Source organism: Rhea pennata, chromosome 2, assembly GCF_028389875.1.
Source record: "Rhea pennata isolate bPtePen1 chromosome 2, bPtePen1.pri, whole genome shotgun sequence".
NCBI classification, from domain to species: domain Eukaryota; kingdom Metazoa; phylum Chordata; class Aves; order Rheiformes; family Rheidae; genus Rhea; species Rhea pennata.
Window position 1 is genome coordinate 56,063,288 of NC_084664.1, and position 25,208 is coordinate 56,088,495.

The 25,208-nt window shown below is 39.1% G+C and overlaps 1 protein-coding gene across 1 annotated transcript in view; it reads left to right on the top strand.

Annotated features, from left to right (window-relative positions):
- POU6F2 (POU class 6 homeobox 2) overlaps window positions 1-25,208 on the top strand; it is a 314,168-nt gene that overhangs the window by 205,537 nt on the left and 83,423 nt on the right. Inside the window, exon 5 of the mRNA XM_062567913.1 lies at window positions 11,046-11,380. Within this exon, the coding sequence (XP_062423897.1) occupies window positions 11,046-11,380 (335 nt within the window). The remainder of the gene's footprint in view (window positions 1-11,045; window positions 11,381-25,208) is intronic.

Here is a 25,208-nt window from a genome sequence, read left to right on the forward strand (position 1 = left end):
TTAGAAAGTTTTACAAGATTCTACTGTAATTCTCCAAAAGGGTAACAGTAACAGCAAAAGTATTCAATATTTATAGCAGCCTTAGTGCATTGGTACGTACATGAATGTTTTCTGTGTATTAACACGTTGTTTAATATGATTAAAAGAACGAGGAACAGCTACTCAGAGGTGACAAGCAATCAAAAGAAATTTTGTAAAATCATTGTGGTTTGGTATAATTAAAAAACATGCAGCAGGTGAGGCCTAAATTCTTAATTAAAACCATTTTTTGTACCCTCATTATTAAAATTAAGGCAACAGTGCCCTAAGGAAGGCAGAAACTAGGTTTCTGTGAGCTTTTTGCAGAATTGTTCATTTTCAGCTAAATTCCACTTTTCTTCCATTACATAGTCTGGAAAAGTAAGTATTTCCATTGATAAGTCAAATAAAATACTAGTTAGTACATCAGGAACAAAATTATGTCCTGACTGAATATGTGGACAGACACAGTGAATGATTTTTAGTTAGATTTGTGGTCAATTGGCAATTCATTCTTTGGATTTTGTTCCCTGTCTGTAGCTGGGGACTCCTGCTCTGCATAAGCAAACACATTATTTAAGTGGAAGTTCTTTCATTAACTGCTGTGTATCCCTTTTAAATTACAAGCTATTAATTAACCGCTGTTGCAGAAGCAGCTTAATAGGTAAAGTAAAATCCAGATGCAGTTTGTTCTAGGACCTGCTTCTAGCTATGAGGAGCGCCACTAAAATCTTCCCCTTAATTCTCCCCCCCAAACTTTCTGCTCACGAGCGGTTGATCTGTTTGAATAACCCACTCAAGGGCGAGCAGGAAATTGAGGTAGGTGGAAGCATATAAGCAAAGAGCAGCTAATTCACTGGTTCTGTGAGAAGGTGATAGACGCCAGCACCAGAGCCGGGATTAGCACCCAAAGCAGCGACGTGTTTGGCTGATGAGCCGCAGGAGCTGAAGGGGAATCTGGGATTCAGCCTCTCTTATTTTACTGCAAATCAAAAGCGAGCAGTGAATCCATCTGCAGCAGATGACCGGCAGCAGAGTCCGAAACCGCTGCTGCACTTACTGCTTGTTTTTAATCTGTCTGTAAGTAAAATAAACAAGCTAGAAAGAGGGAAATGGGTAGATTGCCCCGAACTGACCTTTGGTTAACTTAAAGCTGACATAGAACAACTAGTGAGATTGTGAGATGTTTTGAGATAGGGACATCTAAATACAGCTTTTCTTATATATGCTGGTAGGGTTTGTTTGATAACCACAGTAAACAACAAGAAGAATCATGAAAGTGAACGTACTAAAGACAGCAAAATAAAGTTACTGTGAGCCAACAGGAGGCAAACGTGGTGTAAAATGTCTTGTGGGTGTGATGGCTTACCAAAACAGAGTTTACCTCCCAGCTTTTCTACATGTTCTCATGCGATCAGGAGCAAGTCACTTAGTCTTTCTGTGCATTGATTCCTTACCTGCAAAAAGAATAGCTCTATCTTCTGCTCATATATTGAGCTTACAGCACCTACTCACCAACCCAGGGACCTACTGTCATGATTGCTCCTGTAACATAGATATTAAGAAGGATCTAGTGTCATTTAGACAAAGTTTTATATTCTGTTTTGTTTTTCCATGACTTGATGGTACTTGTTTGTCCTAGCTGGTGAGGAATGGCCTTCAGTCCCAGGATGTTGAAGAGAGACTGAGAGCATTATGTCCCTTGCAGGATCAGGCCACAGGTTTTCCTTTGTTCTGCTCCCCACATTTTCCAGCTTGCTGCTACCGCTTTTAATTTTTCATGGCTTTGTAAAAACAGTCCAAGTTCAAGCTTTTTAGGAGGAAAAAATGCCCATTATTAACAAGGTTGAAGTCTAAGCTACTGCCCCAGCAGATCCTTTGTGTGCACAACACTGCAGCAAGGTAGAGCTGCCAGTCTTGCACCTGGTTCTTATATTTGCTGTTTTATCGATTGTAAAGGAAAGGACTGGTTTGGATGGCATTTTTTCCCTTTCCCTTTTTTTTCTCTTTCCCTTTTTTTCCCTATTATGTACATGTCTTTGCTTTCTGAGTCACTCCATGGCTTAGTTCTCACTGCTTTTTAGCTAACTTCTCCAGTTAGTTGGAATTTGTATGCTGGGACAGAATTTGGAGCTGCCTAAAACTTGGAGTTCTTGATACATAAAGGCAGTTGTCTCAGGTCTCCGAGCTTTTAGATGAGACTGAAAGTAGAAAAGGACAGAAACACAAATAAAATGATAGTCTCAGAGATGAAAGCAACTGGTCATACTAAGTCACCTGGTGGGCACAGTAACCTCTGCTACTTCCTTTGGTCAAGGCTGGGGTAAAGTGACATTGTCCTTTGTCATTCTCAGGACACTTCCACAGGCTGAGCTTTAAGGCCAGCCTTTTAAACCACACACACTTTGATCCACTATTCCATTGTATGGTTAAAAAAAAATACCTACACACATGCACAAGAACCCCACTGCATTTCACTTACAGTAACTTCACTTTAAGTTAAGGAAACATGATTCACTTCAAAGACTCTCTTTGAAGAGTCTTCTAATAATTCCTGATCTTCAAAGAAGCACTGCTGTGGCTATACCTGGATAAATATTTCTTTGTCAGGAGAAGTATTTGCCATAAACAGTTATTGAACACACACTTGCATGTCTTTTTCCTGAAAGAATGCAAAATCATCTTACAAAAGCACCAAGCAATTCAGCCAGTTCGTCTTGACAAAACTTTGCCCCAAGCTTCACATAGACACCTTGCCAGTAGAAATGGCAAGGCACCTAATAGACTGGGGACTCATCACTCTCTGAACTGCAAGACAGGCTTCTGCACAGGCTCTTCCAAAGCTCCTGCGGCTGTATGTCATTGCACTACTCTTTCTACAAGCATTTTTACTCCAAGGCATGTCAAACACATAGTCTGCATAAGTGCCACAGAAATTATGGTTCCCATCAATATTGGAGCATTTGAAAGGGGCAAGAAGAGAAAAAATACATGAAAATTCTGTTTATTAAAGGCTGTGTATGCACAGACTGTCCAGCCATTTGTTGTCAGATGTCCCTTATGAGTCATGGTCATTGTTTTCTGAGTCAGCTGTTTGTTATTTCAAACTTAATTTCTTTGCGTCGTTCACTGTTCCCTGTCATATCCCTTCAGCTGTGAAATCTTATATTGGGCTCTTTTGGCCTTTAGATGATCATTTTTTCTCTGTCAATTAGTTTCTTTCAAAGGAACTAAAATCCAGCAGATTTTTCCCAAGAAATGATATATTATCTTAAATTCTGATCCACGGGAACATTCTCGTGAGTTCAGTATGGTCTGGAAATGCAATCTTTAGGAGTACCATGCTATTCTACTCAATTTAATTTTCCATATGTTAAGCTATTCTGTTCTTAAACAATTTAGGAGCAGTTCTACTCTCTGTAACTAGAAAAGTGCTTTTCTGTGGCATGAGGGACTTGATGTAAAGACTCCTGTCCCCCGATCTTTAAGAGAGGCATATTTTCATAATAAATTTATCATGTTGGTAAAATTGGGAATTTAGCATATTTAGATACTGTTTGCTTGACACCCAGCCCTTGGCATTCAAACACTTACATTGCCCTCTGATTATGTTATGGTGGGTTTTTAATTGCCTATCTTTGCATGGAAATCCCAAGACAGTTCCCTGATTGATCCCCTGTGTCTTGATGATACCCTGACTCCAGTTAATGTTTCAGCCATCTGTACAATATGGGGCCTAAGGTCCCATTTGAACTGAGGAAGCAAATGGCTTATTAAAGTCTAATTTCTGCAGCTTGTTCTTGCCTTTGGGCATTTTTAAATAGGTTAATGCAATTTTTACAATACACTGAGGGAACTTTACTCACAGAGTGTTGTCATAAACTAGAGGAAAATAGCCCCTAGATTATCTCAAAATGGGAAGTATTCCAAATATATTTGCCCTGATAGTTGGTTAAGCTCTCTACCTAGAATAACAACTTTTTCTTTTTTTCCTTAAGATTCTAGTGTATTATTGTACATTTTAAAGTTTGGTAAGGAAAAAAAAGTCAGATTTATTCAATGCAGTGAATCATTTTTCAGGGAAGTTCCAGTATTCATCAAAATGTGGAGACACCGCAGGCACCTGGTAAATTATGATGGTTTTCTTCTTAATACATCCTTTTTATTGCCTATATTCTTTAAAGTGAATTTAGTGCTCATGAAAGATGCTGGATATGACAATAGTAGAAACTGAAGCCCTCTGCTTGTCTGCAGAATTGGTACAGGATGAGCATTGGCAGTGTAAGTTTCTCCCCATAACACTGTGTGTTCTGCAGCTGTAACCTTGAGGGGTCACCTTTAGGAAGAAGAAGGAGACTTGGTCTGCGTACTCTCTCTATCCTTAGCTGCTCTTCTGGAAGTGCAAGTAAAGGTGTCACTTCCTACCGTCCAAGGCTGTATTTTTTATGATCTTCCTAATAGGTATTGGGAGACCATCAATTTATTACCTTGACTGTGTGGCAGACTGCCTCCAATGCAGGCTCTCTGTGGGTGTCTATGTGTGAATACATCTTCTATAGACTTAATACATCTAATACATCTTCTATAAGGTAGAAAACACTCAAAAGCACTATTTAAGTGCATTGACTTTTGTTCCCTGTATTGACCTGGACCAGATTTGAACCAGTGATTTAGAAATAATATGTTCTGTATGTTATTACTAATCTCTACAGCCACAAGTCCAATTCTTCCTTCTTTTTCACAAAGAGGATTCTAACATATTTAAAACAGCTTACGTTCTGCTTTCAAAAAGGAAATTTAAGCATACGCAAGAAACACATTGGGTAGTTGGCTAACGTACTGCTCATTACCCAGTAAGGAGAGAATGTAAACACAGACTTGCATTAGACTGTTCAGTGTGTGTATTCAATTTTCAGAAATCTGTTTCAACAAAAGGCAAGGCATAGACCTCATTAGAAGAGAAACAACAGGGTGGAAAAAAAAAAAAAAAAAGCAGGCAATGTCAGTTCAGACGCAAGCCCAGATGCTTAAGTTAGTTACACTTTTCAGTTTGAGGCAGTGTAAATCCATTTTCCATTACTGGGGAAGGGGAAAAAGGCATTAGGCCCTTGAAATGGCAAAAGCCAAGTTCTGTGCTCAGTCAAATAAAAAAAAGTTTAACGTATGATTTTCTCCTTTTTAGTCCATTGTGCATTGTATCAAAGCACCGAAGAACATCTATGCAATTATGTAAATGGCAGGATAGAGTATAGAGTAACACAGTCCTTTGTAGGCTAAAATTGCTTCTTATTCCTCCTATCCTTTCCTCCTCTTTACGCAGAAACAAACACACACAGGACATTAATAAAATAAATCAGACATTATGTGAAGCTTATCCACAAGAGCAGATTTTAGATACAAATTGAATCCCTGAGTATTAATTTGATCTTATGCCAAGCACTGGAGAGGTCTTTGGAATCTGAATTTGTATTGTGAATGAGATGTGAAAAAGAGCTATAATTTTTAGGTTGTTTTCATTACATAAACATTTGTGGGCTTACTTAGGTTCCTCACTCTTTGGAGAAATATGATTAAGATTTCAAATACATTTTTTTACTTAAAATATTTAAAATACATTTTTTAATTTAAAATATAACAAATTCCAGTGCTTTACAAGCAGGCAGTTGATGCTACTGTCATTGAGTGTAACCGTGATTAGGACCTGTATACAGAGCCGTTCTGTTTTTCCTGCTAAGAAAATGATTCAGTTATTTTCTCTGCCATGGGTCAGAATGCTTCACACTAGCACCACTGCTTTCCATATGGTTGCATCAGAGAGGAATTTTTCCCATTACACCACTCTACTTGATAGAGGGGCATTTTAGTTTTATTTTAGTTTCCTATATAGGCAACAAGCAGAGGAACGGAAGATGCAAGGAAAACATGAGAAGACACATTTTATGTGAATATTGTAAAAGCATTGTAGCATTGCGCCTACGGTACATCCAAAAGGAACTCGGGAAGAGTATGTTTCTTAGGTCACGATGTTCTGTAAACCCTTAAAGTAGTCAGATGTCCATAGCAAGTAGAGAAGTAGGTGAACTAGATGATCAGAAAGTATGCCTTTGCTGCCTCTTGACCATCCATGTGCACCGCATCAACTCTACATCTCTTATTCTAATGTAGGTGCTTTGATACCATGTCTAAGCATAATCCACTTAAAGCAGGGTCATAAAACATGTGGTGATTCCTTGGGAAGTCTGCCATGGCACTGCAACAGCCAGGAAATTACAGTCAAAACTTAAGTTTGGAAAACCTTCATGGCATTGTTTCCTCGTAGGTATAAGTAAGTTCATGTTACCAGTTTCTTGGATACCTGGAACGTATTCAATACGTATTTTTTGTTAATGAAAGTTGAACTGTCACACAGCTTTTGTGTTTTTTCCTCACAGTTTTTGTTATTTCTTTTGCATCTTTTTGGTTAATCATCTCTCCTTTAAACTGATGTACTTTATGTTGCCTTTTTTAATCATAGAAAGGATTTTTTTTTTCATTTTTTTATAAATGTTTTTCAAGTATTGGATGTAGCTATGAAGGAAAGTAGGCACTTTTCACTTAAACATGCCAAAGTTTTATCCAACTATTAGCCAATAAGTCATAAAAATATTCCTGTGAGGTAGGTAATATATGCAGACACAGCACTGTTGTACCACCTGAAATTCCATCAGGCTCCAAGCTCTGTAGAGAGTGACAAATAGACAGGTATACAATTTATAATGGATGAGGTATGCAAGCAAGCTCTGGGAGTTGTACTGAATTTGATTACAAACAATAATATGACACAACCCCTGCTGCAGATGGTATGTACATTTGAGAGAGGCAGTGCAATGAGGCAGCATGAACCCTGGGCTGAAAGTGTGATCCAGAGCCCTAAATCCACTTTTGCAGTGCACTTACCGTGTGGCTTTGGGAGAACCTTGTCTGAACCAACAGGCTTTCCTCCAATCCCCTATCTATTTGTTTACCATCATTGTATTATACAATCACACCTCACTAAGCTACTTCAATGCAATTTATATCTCAGCGTGGTAGTAGGCTTCAAGGAATCTTTTTAAAGGAATTACATGAAATGACAAGAATTTATTGAATAATTGAATAATTTTGTGTAGTAGCTGGCAATGAACGTGACAACTTTTCCTTGAGATAACTTTTCCCCTTCAAGAAAACTTTCCCAGTGGGACCATCTTCCACCCCAGCAACACTGCGTGCACTTGCAGTACAGAAGTGAATCACAGAGATACTCCTATGTTGGCCAGCGTTCAAGTACCGAGCAGTACTGATCCAAAACTTGTCTAGACCTAGACAAAGGAGTGAAAAAATCCTCCTATCGAGTTTATATCTGACAGTGGCAGGTATGGCCACAGATTTAGAAAACCTGCTGTTTTCAGTCCAGCTTCGGAACCAACTCATTAATTGGACAAGTCTGCCTGCCTGAGAGATTGCTGCTGTTGGTTTGTCAATGTACAGAGGTATGCTGGCGCTGGCCGTTCGACATCAGTTGCATTAGCAGACCTGAACCTCCAGAGCTACAGGTTAAAAAAAAACAAAACAAAACAAAACAAAACAAAACAAACAAAAAAAACGCTTTGAGGCTTTTGTTTTCATTTTTATACTCTCTGGCTCTTGTCCCTTATTATAGGTATTGAGGGAAGAAAGGATGTACAAAATGTTAAATAGAGTATTTGCCTGGACTTTCTTGTGGAGAATGTCAGTTCTTCACAATTTTACTTCTAAGGAGGTAGTTTCACAGCTGACCAGAAGTATGACTCATTAATAAAAGCAAGGCCTATTTTTGTTTGGATAACCGTTCCATCAAGTAAATCCCATCACTTAATAACAACATGATCTTTTTCATTTACAAAGATTCATGCATTTTATAAAATTGCATTTCACTGAGTGTGGGATTCTGTGCCATGGTGATGAAACAGATGAGTACTGGTTCTGTATGTCTGTGTGTATGCTTCAAACTCTCTAACATTCAGCTGCAGTGCTACTTCTGTCACTGTTTGGAAACAAGTAACATTTCAATGAGAGCATCCTGAAGGAAAATACTATGTTCTGTGAGAACACTGATGCCGATATTTATTAAATATTAGTCTTCTGATTGCTTTGAGCTACATGAAACATACAAAACAGTACAGTTTTCGACTGTATTGTAACTACCTGTTCATTTGTTCTAGTTGTCAAGAAACTGTTTCTTTTACACTTCTTGTTTCTTTATTGTTCTGCTCACACCTTTCATATCACTGTTTAAAAAGTCCTTTCAGTGTTGCTTTTAATTTTAATATTAGATCAACGGGTATTTTTTGCAAACTCAATCATAAAACCATTGATGAAGATTTAGCACTGCCCTATTCTTATACTTTTATGTTATCAGAAACACTGGGATCTCCCTATCTTCTGTTACCTTATGTTATCTCAGATTGAAATTTTTGGCATTATTTTAATCATTGGCCGTATTCTCCAAATTCTCATTGAAAGGCATATCTCCAGGAACCAGACATGCTCTTTACTCTGAAAGCATTTCAATAGATGGCTTCACCTCCACGTTGAATGCTTTTGCCTGTCCCCTACTCCATGACCCAGTGCACTACATGTAACCTATGGCATTGCAACAAATCCATTCTCCAAAGTCATTGCCCTTGAGTGTCCTGTTGGAGCAGAAGCGTGCAGGGACCATTGCAGTACAAAACAAAATCACTGTATTTTAAAGTTTCTTTGCTTGCTATATAGAAAGTTGCTCTCATTTTGCCCAGTTGTGCGTACAGGATGTAAAATGACCCCTCATTCCTCTCTGTGAGCTGTGGGTTTTACAAGTTACACCTAAGAGCCATTGCATTCATTTCTGTACTGTGGAAGCAGTAGGGGCATGGAGTGTGCGTGGAGTCTTAATTCTGGCTGTCAATGGTTTGTCCAGACTGCTAAGCTATCACAAATAAGGAAATGGTCTGCACAAGGCAGAGCTGATCTGGATAAGTTTTCTCCTCATGGAATATGGGGAAGGTCTTTCCAGCTCAGTGGAAACACCCTCACTGAGTGTACACATCTGCAGATGGACTTGGTAAACAGTACTCCTTGCCATCTGAGGTGCTTCAGGCTATGGTTAGTATTTCTGGAGTTGCTTTTTTTGTATACACACCTTCTCCATTCTTTGTTTTCATATGCCTTTAGATTATTTCCATTTACTACTCTGTTGACTTTGGGGCATCTGGCTCTGAGTTCTGATCTTGGAAGTAATAGGATTATATGCCTGCTTCTCTACGTTGAATTCTTGTGCTTGGGATACCACATGTGTTTTTAATCTGACAGTCATTCTGTTTTATGTTGTCATACAAAACTGCCATTGGTAAGTTTACCAATGGAAAATATATTGATGTTACCATTCCTCTTTCTCTATATATATATTTTTTTTTTTACTGAAGTCATATAGGCATGACTATAATTTGTGTAAAGACATATTTGCAGTTCCATTCTTGCCTTTGGTGACAAAAACTTTAAAATAGGTATAAGAATGGGTGACCAACACCCAGCAAGCTTTTTACTTCTCCTACATACAGCCTTTCTGCCTTACCCATTCTGCCTCATCCTTCTTTCTTTTTTTTCCTTTCTTTTGCTTATTCCAGTTTATGGCTCATTGATTTCATAAGTCATACCAAGACCTCAGGCTCATCCCCAGGGCATAGACATCTGGAAGACTGAAATAGGGATGTCAGTGTGAAAAGAAAGTGGAGACAACTTGGCTTTATCTGCCGATCCACAAATAACTTGAACAGCGTTGCTAGCCATGAAATCTGAATCTTATTTTAGAAATAAGAGAAATAATAGCCTTGATTCACACCCAGTTTACTTTGGCATTTGCTGGTGGAAATTAGAATACAAAATGGTGCTGGCAAAGCAGTACAGAGAGCAAAATAGTGCAATGACCTTGTAAGCTGTTCCATTTGGGATCTTACAGTCACCTATCACATAAAATGTTGGTTAAAGTGGGTAAGGACAGACTCCAGTGACCTATTCAGGCCATAATCCCAGAAAGCAGCATGTTCCCGTGATGTCCTGGTTGCTGCTTAAGCTGTTCTTCCTTAGTGACATCCCTGTGGCACTCTTCTTGCCTTCATGAATTTAATCAGTGCCTTAAAAAGAAAGCATCTCTGGGATATACAGTTCGCTCCTATTTATGCTAGCAGGTTGACCATCTTCCCAGCCTCACGTTTGGAGCACATGCTAGCAAAACAGTGGCAGAATTTTGCTACTATGAGCAGTGCAAGTGCAGAACATACCTACCCTTTTTCGCAAGAGGAGTTTTATAGCTTTTAGAAATGAATGATAAGCAGCAGGCTCTAATTTCAGAGACATACACATTTTATTGGGCAGTTTTGCTATCTATGCACTGTACAAGAAATATGACAGCTAAATGTTTTATTTCCTGATACCTGCTGTATAAAGATATGACAAAGCTCTTTTCAGGGCATCCTTTATTTTACAATTGTGGTTTTCTCCTCTTCTACATAATAGCACCAGTTCATATTATGACTGGTTCCAGACATAACTGGTATGTTCATGCTATCACTGCTATAGTATGTGCGGTGACATTCAAAGGCCTCTTCTTCAGGCAGGCAAAACTCCCATTGGCTTCACTGCTAAACCTATCTGAGCAAAGTGTGTTGGTTAGCTGTGAGGTCTGTCTGCTGCGCAGAGCCATAGCCTTCTTAAAGGGAAATGTTGCTTTCATTGCTTCCAGTGAAGTCCTGCTCACACCGCAGAACTGCACTGGCAGAACCACACACTGTTATTTATGGGAATGTGTTCATTAACTTCCTGCCAGAACCCAAATACTGTGGATACTACAGTATTTGCAACCTGAACCCAGCTGAGCTCGGTGGACATGTGCCCCATACTGTAACAGATCCAGAAATTAATCCAGGATATCTTTAATACAGTAGGTAGTGCTGAACCCAGCATAACTGTGGGGCCCTCTCTTCAATTCACAGCTACCTCATCCCTGAACTCCCAGCTGCAACAACTTCAGCATCTTCAGCAGCTCCAGCAGCAGCAGCAGCAACAGCAGCAGCAGCAGCAGCAAGGGCAGCAGCCGCAGCAGCAAGGGCATCAGCAGCAGCAGCAAGCTCAGCCGGCACAGCCTCCACAGCCAGCCCAGCAGACCCCACAGCCGCAGCCATCAGCTCAGCCACAGCAGAACCAAACGCAGTCCCAGAGCCAGAGCCAACCACCTCCGGCCCCACAGTCCTCCAGCTCTCCTCAGAAACCCAGCCAGTCACCAGGACATGGCCTCCCATCTCCTCTTACTTCACCAAATCCACTGCAGGTAGGGTGCTAAATACAAAACTCTAACAGCTTTGCAATGGTAAGTAAGTGCATACTTTCCCAATGCAAAGGGATGTCAGATGAATGTTACACCTTCTAACCATGCAAGCTGAGAAAATCTACCTTGTCTTAGTTAATCCTTACAAGCATGCACATTAGGCCAAAAAGCCTGATAAACCAGAAAAACATAACTAATGATGGTCTTAGCCTGCTTCTTTCTGAAGGGTAAGCATCTTTTGCTCATAAAGTCCTTACTATAAAGCCCATAGAAAACTACCCACTTTTTTCCGTTAATGCAGTGGTGAAACCTTCACAAATGGCATTTGCCCAGCAGTCACCCTTTGTGGTAACTTGTAGGAGCAGCCAAAATAGCTGCTCATTATCAGATGATCCTGACTTTCCCTGAAAAAATAAAGCTTCCACTGGTGAATGTGTGCAAGGGATGGATGGGTAGCCCTTTTTCTTGAAACTATAGTCCTAAAGTTTGTCCTATTAAGGAACAAATACTTCTGTTAAGATTCTCAGTATAGATCCCAAAGCTAAGAAAGCTGGAGTTGATTCCTTTCCTAGGTGTTCACTCCATTGACATGGGTGTTTTGGAATATACCATGACAACAAATGTGGCTGAACTCACCCACGCTGATGCTGAACTCTGCCTATCTGGGAACTCCCCCCCCCCCCCCCCCCGAAATAAGAGAGCTGTAATATAACAGTCTGAAATTCTTACACTTGGGTGTACATACACATACAATATGTGTCATGCTCTATGTTTGTCCTGCAAGAACAGCTTTGACTGTACCCACAAGTATGATTCTAAATAAACACCAGTGTAATCTGTGAAGTGAGCAGATTCTGTTTTGATGGGCAGAAGAACAGCAAGAAACGTTGCCAACAAGAAAAGTCTCAGTTCGCTTTATGCTCTAAATTTTGAGACCCCATTTTCAATGATGGCTTCAGCCCCATTTGCTGCAGAAATTGAACTGCATTAGCTTAATAATTAAATAATCCTTTTTCAAACAAATAAGGGAATTAGTTTACAAGAAGCTGTGTTTTCTATTTGGCCAGTTAAACCTGGCATTAATCTGAGCTACAACTAGATTGTATCAAAGTTGATTTTTAATGGTTTAGCTAATAGACTTAAAAGTTCACAAGAGATGTGCCGTTGCTTCCTGAGCCTTTCTTCCAGTAGAGCATGTTTCTAGAGCTTCTTCTGCGTGTTGTCTTAAGAGCTACTTAAGCGCTACTTAGTGCACAGTCTATCATGCTAGTGAGTGCTTTGGGACTTTTTAATATGCAGATCATTGACGAACAGAGAGAAAAATAGCTCCAAAGGAGCTTCTGTTACATTTTATTGTCTTGGTGCAGCTGCAGTGTGTGCCCACTAAGTATATATATTCCACATGTTGCTAAAACTGCCTGTTAAATATTTTCCTGCAAAAGTTGCTGTGCATTCAGTTTTCCAAACAAAACAAATGCACACAAAAGTTAAGGTTGGGAAGGGAGGAATGGGGATGAACTTACTGAATATACTTCAGGAGGGATGTACTAGCAATGACTTTGATCTTCAAAACTTAGCTGTCGTGTGGCTTCCAGTCCTAATTTAATTCTGAATATTTCTAGTCTCATCTGTGACCTGCAGATACAGGCCAGTAGGAGTGCTTACTACTGTTCAGTTCTGCAGGGTCTTGTCTCACTTTCAGAAGCAAAAAAAAAGTAAGTAAAATTAATAATTCCTTGTATAAGAGGCACTCATGTCAATGTTCTTACAGAGATACCTTGGCAGGTCGCTGTCTTTAACATGTTATCCTCCCAACCACCTTCTTCCCTACTTCCCTACCGTCCCCTACTTCTGGGGACGATCTGGATACAGCAGACTGAACAATAGCAGAAGGGAATCAAGTACTCTGAGATGGTTTTAGTTCAAACACTTATCTCCTAAACTGCTCCTTTTAAGTACTAGGATTAGAGCTAATGAAAGATGCCAAAGCAAGAGACCTGGCACTCCCACTGAGTTGTATTCAGCCAGTGCTCCTAAGCCAGCTGAACGAGTCGGACACTTTCAGAACACCAGCCAATGAATTTTAAGTCATTAGCTATCATCAGCTCTGGCTCAGTATTAAAGATTTCCTAATAAATTTGAGGTTAAATATTTTTATGCTCTTTCCTCTGTGATCCATGTCATTTAAATAACCACAGAAAAACCAAAGTTTTTCACAGGTACAAATCTGCCATGTGCTAGCACCCAGAATGGAAGCCTGGATTTAGTGCAATACTTTAGATGTAGCCTTAAGGATGGGCGTAGGACTGTTGACTTGGCCTTCCAGCTCTTTCTACGCTGAGCATAATGCTTCCCAAGCTTCCCTAAGTTACTGTGTTTAAGAAATTCTTAAGAACTTGAAACATGGTCTGTGATATTACTGAGGACTGTGAGACTCTCTAATATGCAAACCAGTGATACTCAAAAATATCTCCAGAGGAACTGCTGTTGTACTTTTATATAAGGTTTAATGATGTGTTTGTGTACTTGTCTAAAGCAGAGCAGTGGTAAGATCTCCACTGAATTTGAATTTCCGTTCAAAATCATGCAGAGAATAACTGTTTTACCTCCATACATTTAGCTTGAGGATTGGATCTGAAATTGTTTTCTTTCATACAAGTGGGAAAAAGAGAGCAGACATTTGGCATCGGTTCGTATATCCAGTTCATAACAGCTGCTTAGAATGTGGATTTTTTTTTTTTTTAATGTCCAGTGCTTTAACTTAAAAATCGACCTAGAACTACATTCAAAGATATTATGGCCTCTAAGGTAATGATCTTTATGAACTAGAATGAAATGGGTTTTGTTTGAAGAATATTAAGGGAATAAAGATAAAGTAAGTTAGAGTTTGACAGCTTAAATTTCATTTCTAAATTCTTGATTTTTTCATGTGGGCTTTATCTTCTTACATTATTCAGGATCTGTCTGAAAGATATTAGTTTAGAACAATGCAACCTCAAAAATTGTCATGGAAAGTCAGTAATTCAGGAGGATGATTGTGTTTGTTTCAAAAAACTCTGAAGGATAACAGCAATTACATCTCAAAATGTGCAGATGCTGTCATGTCCTTCAGAACGCAAATTAAATGAAAGTGACTTGCTTAGGTATACCTGAGCAAGGTACTTTTGCAGCCGATCAGAAATTAATAATACTTGTGCAGTGCGTGCTGGTTAAAACTCTGAGAATGGTTCTTGTCAGGCTGTTCTGTAATACGCTGCTATAGTTTTATCACTGTTCTTTACTCCATACAGTGGGCTGGGTTGTAGTTACAAAACTATTAATTTTAGTAAGTCTTAGTGACTGTGTAATAAGAACAGAAAGTTCAGGACCTGGTTCCCCTAGTTCAGGGACATTAATGATGATGCTCCTGATTTACACTGGCAACGGCACAACACTGCAGAATCGGGGTTGTTACTGATTTGGAAAGGACAGCAAACCCAAATTGTCCAAAGTAGACCTGCATTTCAGCAGGTAGTGCGGTCTGGTAGCTGATGGAGGACCCACATCCCTTCATTTTAAAATGGTGAAATTCTTCATATGGATAGTTGTAGACAGATTTTTAGCTCCATTGTGCCACTTCATTAAAAAAAAAAAAAAAAAAAAAAAAAAAAGTGAACCAGAGGTAAAGCCCAGTTCATTATGTGAACTTCAAAACTTTTAATTCTGTGAATATGACCTTCTCCAAATATACTTATTCTCTGAATATTAATGTTATTACAGGGCAAATGCTACTGGTTCTTGAGTGGCCAGCATATTGCAACTTCAAAGCGTAGTTAGCACCTCTTACAGAGTTTCCATTCAATTTAATTTCTGGAGCCATAAGATCTTGATTATATGCTGTATAAAATTAGATGAGCCAAATACTAAGTTGCCCATTATTCTGCTTGACTGTCAGAATAAGATGCTTTTTATCAGCAACATATATTTGACCGGCCTGGCCCCAAACAGGAGCTTAGCTTCCAGTGCTGACACTCATTGTATGTTTTAGTGGTGTGGATAAGAGGAGCCTACCCACAGACAGATCTACAAATAGAAAAATTCCCAGTGATTTCTACTGCTGTGCTCGTGTGTGGATAGGAACAGACAAACAGGAAATCCCCCAAGGATTGCCCCACTGTAAAATTATTCTGACCATTTTCAGAACTCTTTTCTAAAGCCCCTTTTTGTCATAGAAAACTACCTACAATAACTGAAGCTGATGGAAGATGATGAGTGAGAAAAAAAATAATAATAAAAAGAGGGAAGAATAGAAGTGGGGAGATGACAACAGCAGAAAAATCTTCCAAGTATTAGGAAACTCTAGGATTGCAAAAACAGAACCTATTTCAGATTAAATTTTTATACTAATCTTAAATAATGTATTTGGCACCTCAACTCGTTTATAACAAAAGAGAAAAGAAAAGCAGAAAGGCTGAAACACTCAGCTGTAAATGAGGGAGAATGTACATACAGATGCCTGAGGCTCCAGCAGTCAAAAAAGCCCAAACTGACCCTTCTGCTCCCTCCCAACCACATTTTCTGGTTAGCTTCTCATTAAGGAAAAATCTACTTTAAAAAATAAGCTCAGTGTTTACTGACACTTTGATAAATTTACATATATTTAAGATACAGAACAACACAGTCTCCATTGCTTTCAGAAAGGCAGCCAGGACTAGTTTACGAAGCGAGGGACTGTCTTTCTGTCTGCGTTTACATCCCAGACCTGTTGCGTTATGCTCATCCTGATGAAACTTGATCAAATTGTAACACCAATATCCCACTGAATTTTCCACTGAAGTTAACTAGCTTTCTTGCTGCCTATGATCCTGTGCAATGTAAGGCTGTCAGAATCTGTTCCCAAGTTAATTGGAAATCAGTTTGACAACAATTTATAAAAATAAATGGTGAGCAAGCGCAAAGTTTTTAATCCTCTTCCCAGGGCTTCCTGATTTTTGGTATCGATTGAGAGAGAAATATTGCATGTCACAATCCAACATGTGCAGCCCATACTTATTTGGGAAGATTCATGCCCACCCCTGCTTAGCGTGAGCCTGCCAATGTGCTGATCGTAGCCCGGTTTCCAGGAGGTTCTGGCAAACCTCGGCCCCAGCCCTCGACTCCTAACCTGGAACCTCACCTGCAGGTAGCTCAAGTGGAGTGAGCTTGGTGAACTGCTGAGAATATTTTGCATATTTCCTACCCATACTCATTCTAAACAAGTCCAAAAAGATTCAGACAGCTTGTTCTGCTGACAGTCTTGGATTTCTGAGTATTCTGATAGTATTTTAATGATTTTTGTAAGTTGATTAAAGTGATTTCAGCAGTGGAGGGGCAAGAACTTGTCTAAAAATTTCCACTAACTAGAAAGTCATGGTCACACTGATGTGCTACACCCCTACACACGCTTATAACATGTCCCAAACGTTGTTGTGGTTCAAGCCCTCTCCTTTTGGTTTATGCCCTTCCTTTTGCCACTCCCTCTGCAGTCGTTCTCAGAACCATGCAGACATTTCTGTTCACATCCGTGTTGTAGCTGAGCCTTGCTGGAGGGAACCGGGGGAGTTGAGTTGCAGTGCAGTCTGGAACTCCTCCTCTCTTCTCACCTCTCCTGGGCACTTCCGCAGTCCTCCTCAACCCTTCTGGCTCTGCTGTCTGTCCTGCTGCTCCACCGTGGCGACCTGGCAGGTTATCATGGCTAGTGCCGCACTGGTGCTGGTACGCCGTGCCGCACCATGCTCCCTGGCCTAGGGTGCAGTGCGGAGACATGCGCATAAGTTTTCTGGCAGATCTAGTTTGTTTGACAGCTGCTGGCCTTCATGTCTTGTGCTCACTGCTACCTTACGTGGATGTTGTTTTCCGAGAAAGGCTAGTTTCAATTTTATATAAGATTGTATTCATTCCAAAGGAACAAGTAGAGTTTTAGATCTTCTCCTCCTCAGCTATCTATCTTCCTTCTCCCAGAAGCTCACTGCTATTTTGGGTCATTGAGGTATCGGGCCTTCGCACTGCAAAGCTGTTGAATACTGCATTTAAACAGAGCAAAAAGATGTTAAGGGTTCTCAAAGAGACTATATAAGCAAGTCTTTCATTCCCTGAGGAAACCCTCTCTCAGTTGGAGCGCTGGCTGCCTGGTCCATCCAAATACACTCTGTAGGTGTTGCTATTTTCAGAAGCACGAGGAGTATCAATGTCTGACTCACATTTAAAGCAAAGGAAATTAATCTTCGAGCAAAACAACTGGCATTATTAGCACCCAAGGGGCAGAAGCTGAGGCTAATATAGGAAACGATTTGGTAGAGAATTCTCTGAAGGAGAGGAAAGTGGAGCTGTTTGCCTAGCAATCTCTGGCTTCTGAAATGGGAGCGTTTAATAAACTCCCTAAAGCAACTGAAGTATTTAATAAATGGGGAAATAAATAATAAATAAGATCCTCCCAGGATAAATTTGGGAAAGGATTCATATCCCATAAGATCTTCTATTTCCTATTGCCTCTCTAAACAGGGGGACCCTCAGGGATCCTAGCGACAGAAGAAATTAACATAGCCCTCAAATACTCTTTTGACCCCATTTCTAAAAATTTACAGAAAAAGAGATATCCCAAATCATTGCTTTATTTCTCCTTATTTTTTCATACCCCTCAGCTCTTTGCAATAATGCAAAAAACTCCAACCCAAACAAACAAACAAATAAAACAATTGCAAGACATTACAGTTTTCTATTTCTACGAGGGAAAAAAACGAATTCCACTTAGAGGCCAGTGGACCAAGTGAGCACAGACAACTAGTGGCTTCTTGAATCTGGCTGAGGAGCAAAACCTTGGAAATGGTATAGCCCAGATGTCATGTCATTTAAGGCTTCATCCTGTAGAAACAAGCACCTTAAAGAAGTTACTTGGCTTGTTGGTAGTACCTTAAAAAAAGAAAGGAAAAAAAAAAGGAAAAGAAAAGGAAAAGGAAAAGGAAAAGGAAAAGAAAAAAGAAAAAAGAAAAGGGCAAGACACTGCAGGCTGAGTTTTAAAGTTTTAAAATTAAGCATTAATTCTTTCATTGCAGTATTGCAGAGATCCATCAGAGCGTCCACTTGTGGATTCTCATGCAGATGCAGTTTAAGGCAGGTGTTTAAAAAAAATAATAATGCTTTCTCTTTTTTACTGGTAGCCAGAATGTTTTGAGAGAGTGACTTAAGCACAGGCCTGGAGATTATGAAATTTGCTTAAGTGCTAATGGGTTGATTGCTGCGTTACAGCCTGCCGTCTTTACTGGAAATTGATTGACTGGTGCTGCAGGTCTTCACACTTGACGCTCGGATTTGACTCGAAAATTCTGCCAAGTCTTTTACTCTGAAATTTATCTTAATTAGATCTGAAAGACCTGCCACAGCAGAATAGTCACACCGATTAAAATGAAAAACAGGAGAAATTACTGATCAAATTAATCATAATGTCGGGTTACAGCTGTAGGTCTGATGTAATTTGCCACTCCAGTGAGTTACATCGGCCCAGGCACGGGAAAGAGAGCTGGTTTTACGCTGATCCGTAACACCAGCCAGCTTCGGGCAGCCCATCAGGACGTTTATTCCTTTCATTCTCTTGGCTTATTCTGACCTTAGTGCTGCAACTAGAAACAAATTAGGCAAAAGAAAAAAAAAAAAAAAAACTTTTATCCAAGGGGTCACACTGGAAACATGAGCTTTCCAAATCCTCCTTGTTTCATTCTTCCCCTTTCTCCACCAACCTTCTACTTTTGTTTGAAGTAACTAACAATTAATTATGTGGAAATTGGAAAATTAAAAGGTTAGAGGTTACCACCTCAGACACAAGCTAGAGAAGTGTTCCTTGTGCAAAAGTAGCTCTTAAAGTAGGGCAATTTAAGGAAATGTCTATAGCGGGTATATAGCAGCACATGCGAGAAGGCAAGTTCTAGCAGGTAAGAGGTCAACAAACAGATCGGACATCTTAGAGATCTGATGATCCTAAAATGTGTTGTTAAATGATATACTTGCAATGTACTACATTCTACTGTGACTATGTTTATTTTTTAAAAAAATGAACAAATTCATGGTTGAATATGTGTAAAAGTGAGATAGGCTGTGGGTGTGAAGGGGCCCTATCATAAATATTTTAATCTGGAAGAACAGTCTCCCGTAAGATTTTCTTCTGTTAGCACAGTTTGAATGACTTTTAGGGCAACCTGTCTTATAGCACCTCTGCATTTTTGTTAGTCTACTGATCCAGACCAACATCAAGAAATTAAGATATTTGCCACCAGCTGAGAAAGGAAATGAAGTAAAGAAAAGAGAACAAGAAACTAGTTGAGCATTTTGAGTCACAGAAAGATTTCAGGCTTACCTTTCAAAATATATCCAGTTTATATTTTGATACTGTAGTAAATAAAACTAATTAGGAGTCTTCTAAGGGATTTTTCTTTTCCAAGTGCAATGCAATTCCCCAAAGCTGTTCCCCTCCAAAAACCTCGAATTTAAATTTTATATTGTAGGTCTCAGAAATGGAAATAGTTGGGGATAGATTTAATTTTAAGTCAAGTTTAATTAATTTCAATAACAATTAATTTCAACATTTCAGTATTGCAGCTTTTCATCTGTATTTGCCTCAGAAATTACATCTTATTTTATGAGAATTTCATGCAAGATAGAAATTAAAATTATTTCTGATAGCTCGGATATGAACAAATATCCTGTGAGTACTCCAACTGGAGAACCAAGTTGAGTTATGTTTGTGATTGGAAGGCAAAGCTGAGTTACTAGAGGAGAAAAACTCATACAGGAAAATAGTGCACCATATATTGCTAGGATTATCCTTTTAGTGATGATGGTGCGTTTTGGTTTTTAAAGGAGCTGAGAGCCTTTAAAGCAGCAATATATCATTGTATTGCTGCTAAGAAATGCTTACATGCTTGTAAAAAATATGAGGGAAGCAGTCAAACTGAGGAGGATCCATGGCTCTAAAAAAAGAAAAAAATCAACTGCTTTAACAAAAAGCCTAAAAAGATGGGCCCAGCCGCAGCACGATCTATGCAGAGCAGTGTTCTGTATAGATCCATATCAGAAGATGAATCTAATGTGTATGTGATAGTAAATTATATCAAAATTGTTAGTTGCCAATGCAACTTGTTATTCCCAGGACTCGTCTGAGGCTGCCGCTCCCCGCCCCAGGCAGAACTCCCCAGGGACAGGGCCTGATTTTTAGAGCGGAATGGGAAGACTGTAGGAGGAGGACAGGGGAGAAGCAGTATCTCTGCTGTGCACACAGTGCTTGAATTCTTGCTGATCTTTTTGTTGTGTTTCAGTGCTGGTGAGACACCAAAAACTAAAATAACTGTGAAAGGCTGAAATCGTGTCATTGATTACCACTCTGGTATAAGCTGCCCTGTGTGTTTCCATCCTACCTCTCTCTGCAGCCTTCCACTTTATAACTAGACCCACCACTACTACTAGGGAAGTTGGCAGGAATTTTCTCACAGCTTTCAAATGAGACAGGAGCAGGCTCAATATGCCATTAGGAAGGTTTGCTCCTCTTCTCCCTCCCCAACTTTATTATAGAGTTGCAGCTTCATATTTTTTTTAACTGTCTTCTGTCTATGAAACATGCTTTCAATGCAATCAAAATGTATGTCTGACAGAATTTTCAGTTCATGTAAAACAAATACAAAAATAAACAAAACTTTGAGAAAACCAAGCCATTCTAAAATCCTTGATGTTTTCCCCATAGACATTCAAAGAGTATGTCTTGGGGGAAATTACTGGTGCTTAAATGTACAAGCAGGTGTAGAGATAACATATGTCAGTCCCGTAGACCCAAACCTGGCAGTCCAGGCTCTTGCAAGTGAAAACTGCAGGAGCAGGGAAGGAAAGGGAGGAGAGGAAGTTCTTTTACTTCTACACAGAATCTGAGTATTTAGCTGTAATCTCATTATCAAATTATGCCTTTTCTTATTGAGTTAACTTTTGAAAAATAATTTGCATCGGGAATCACTGTGCTCTAGTAAATGGGTTGTTGGAGTCAGGAAAGCCAGATTGCAGCCCCAGCTCCATCACTGTCTGGTATGTCACATCATCTGTCTGTTCTTTTGTTAACTCTCCCACCGGTGTTTCATCTGTTTAGACTGTAAACTTTTACGGTTTTTTAGTATAATGCAATGAGGCCTTGATCTTGCACTGGGCTTCTGGGTACTACTGCAAGACTAATGCTACAGAAGCAATGAATATTCAGAACTGTTTAGTCCTAGTCGCTTGCTCACAGAATTCAGAGCAGTATTGCTGTTGACTTCATAGGACACAGAATTGGTATCCATTTTGTTTTCGAGTATATTGAATATTTTGAAGTTTCTGTCAGCTGCTCAGTGTGCTGTCAAATGCGCTAATGAAAGGTTTTCCTAAAGTTAATTTTCCTACTCGTAATACAATAACCAAATTTGCTTTAACACTTGAAAAAATCCATCCATACTAAAGAGAATCAGTTGCTTAATCCTAAAATTAAAGGTTATTGCATGCAAGAGAAAATAATTACATGCTCAAAGTATGGAAAAAAGAAAACTTTTTTAATATGTAGGTATTTGTATAATTAAAGACTAATCAAGCATGAAGGCTGCTGACTAACCAGAAAATGAGATTGTTGGCAAGCAATATTGTAATGTAAATGCCATTTTTGTTTAAGTACTAAAAAGCTGGAGGAATGATATCCTGAACAGATTAAAAGCAAACAGCATTGATAATAAATATTTATCAGATTTCAAATGCAACACACGGAGATTTTTATATTTTACATGCAAAATATATTGGCATTGAAATATTCAGTCACTTTTCAAAGGTTAGTTCACATCTTCACTTTAAAAATGTTAAAAAACAAGCATTCCCTAGTAAGAGAAACAGCTTTAGAAGTCAGTCTTAACCTGTAGCAATGTGAGTAATCTGTAGGCAATAGGAAACAGCTGAGAGTTGCTGACATACTTAACTGGAGGTGTATAAGATCAACTCCTGGGGCTGGAGAGTCAAAATTTTAATGGTTTTTTTTTGTGTGTGTTTTCTTTTTTCCCAACATGTTTGCATTATTTTTTCAAAAAGAGATAGAAGTTTTTCAAACTTAAATCCATGCCGTGAAACGAACACATAGTAAAGCATACATGGAGGGCTTACATATGCACAGAAATTATCCTAGTGTAACTGCTGTTTTTCTGGAGAGACCTGATTTAGCTAAAGCTTTGTATCTTCTTGGGGCAGTGCTTTTGAAGTGGTTTAAAAGCATTATACTGGTTAAATATGCCCATTATATACCTTATGTCCTTGCAACCTAAATATTGTTCAGAAATGAATATAAATATATCTGGCTACACCAAGGGTTCGGAGGGTAAGGAAATGTTAGAACTGAGGTACCCAAATGTATTTTGGTTTCCACTGCTTTTCTTTCCATTTTAGTATCCTCAGAGTTGGCAGTACTCAGCACAATGAGGTAGAACAGAATCCATCTCTTAATCAAGCCTGATCCTGCAATACTGTATAGATAATACTTCGCAAAAGTCTACTGGTAGTCTCTTGAACAAGCATTGATCTAATTTTCAGAAGTGTAGAAGTTTTTACTTACCACTTGAAGGAGACAATGTAGGGACTTCAAACACTGGGCTGGGTTTTTTTAAAAAATCTTGCTGTCATCTGTAGTTAAATCACACGAAATTGGCAGTTTGCAAATTTCAAAATTCACACTAATTTAGCAAGGGTCATATAACATTCTGTGTTTGTTTGAGTTACTGAGCTCTTAAGTGTACACAAATACTGAATCAAATTCAGGTATCAGAACAACTGTACAGCTTCACAGTTGGCCAGATAAATATATCATTATTAAGATGCTTTATAATAGGAATATTTATTCCTTTAAGCAATTAGTCTTTACACTAGTCTAATGACATTAAGGATTACATTACTAAAAACACACTGAGCAAAACAGTAGGAAAAGTAGAAAACCTTGTGTGAGGACCAGACCCACCTTCAGTGGTCCAGCAAGAAGCAGTCTAAAAGATGCAACGAGGCAGTTAGAGTAAAGCCATTCAGCTGCTGGCCTGTGAACCAGGCCTGACCCATGGCAAATTTCTGTCCACACTCCAGAGGAGCAAAATAAAAGAAAAATAAAAAGCTTTTGAAAGCAACTGCAATTTTTCCTCGCCCTGAGAAGTGCTTGTTGCATGTCTTTCCCAGAGCAGCCCCATTACCTAAGGAAGGTGTGCAGGTAAAAAGCCTGTTTTTATGTATTTTTTTGGTTTTTGCACATACCTGAGTGAAGCCTCGTAAGTTTTAGGCAGCCTGTCACCAAAGACACCCTAATTCTTTTCCTCCACAGGGATGACAGTGCCTCTCCAAGATTACTGATCCTGTCAAACAGGTAATAATTCAGTAACCATTTTTGTTTTTACGTAGCATTAGTGTTATATAAAGTTTAAGGTACAAGCAGGGTTTACCTATTATTTCTAGAAGGGAGATTACCACAGTTTACTGAGGGAAAAATAGTTACATGTAAATTATTTAAAGGCTGAAACAGACACTTTCACAAGTCATTAAACTACCCTATGTCTTGGGATATCAACGAGGATATCCCTGGGATATTTATCTGAGGGGTCTACAGGTCAAAAGGGGAATGGAGTCAGCAGAAAAAGAAGCAGTCACATACAGAAAGAGCAATTATTCACAAAATACAAATGAGGACAGCCGTTAGAAGTGTCAGCATAAACATCTAAGAGGCCTTTAGTGGGGTCATTAGTTATGGAAAAAGTCATTACAGCCCATTTTGCACTAGACGCTGCATGCCTAGTTTATAGCAAACATGGCTCGCAGTAGTGTTCATTAATATGGAAAACCTTTCAGAGAAGCCTCAAACAACCCAAACAAATTTAGAAAATGCTCCCAGTTCTCTGTGTTTATACTCATTGACAAGCATAAACTTAAACAGGATCTTAAAATGGTCAACACTTGTATATATCATCTCCATTTACCTACATGCATCACTAAGGACATGGAAGCCTCAACACAGCAGAAGGCAAAAAGTAGATCCCAGATGTTCCATGATCCTAAGAAATAGTTGAGTCCAAAACAGAAAAATAAAACAGAAAAAACTGAGGGCAGCTGCCAGAGTTTCACATGGATGAAATAAAACTGTGAAGTCTGATTTGATCATTTTTACTTTATCATAAACACATGCACCCCTGTGCTATCTGAAAAAGTTCAAATGAAGAGTCCAGAACTGGGAAATTTCAACACTACCAAAACACTCTGGGAGCTAATGGAGAGAGACTTCCTAAGCACAACCAAAATCGCCAACCAAACACCTTTCAAAATTTTTCGTTTCCAATGGAAATAACAGTAATGTAATTTTTACATCAAAATTGTAAAAAGTAGTAGTAGCAAAAATGATTACAACAACATATTTCCAATTACATCCCTATCCTGGAAATCAACCTGGGCTTCAAAATACGAGCTGGTGCTTAGAAAAGCTCAGTCTGGCAGTTTTCCAGGAAACTGGAAAGCTGCGCACTATTGAATATAGTCTTCACATGAGGGTGCTATTTTTAAATTTCCCAGGGGTGATTCAGCATATTGAGACAACAGGAGTAACAATCTGAGGACACTCTTCGTGAAGTAGAAGGAAAATATCAGCCTATTTTCCCACTTGTTACATGCCAGCCAACAAGAGGTGACAGACTGATGTTTACTCTATGAAGCAGAGGCAGCCATGCCAGTGAAACAGTCCAGCACTAGGCACAGGAGCTTTATCCCAGTCACTGAGGTTTGTTACTGTTAGCAACACAGAATC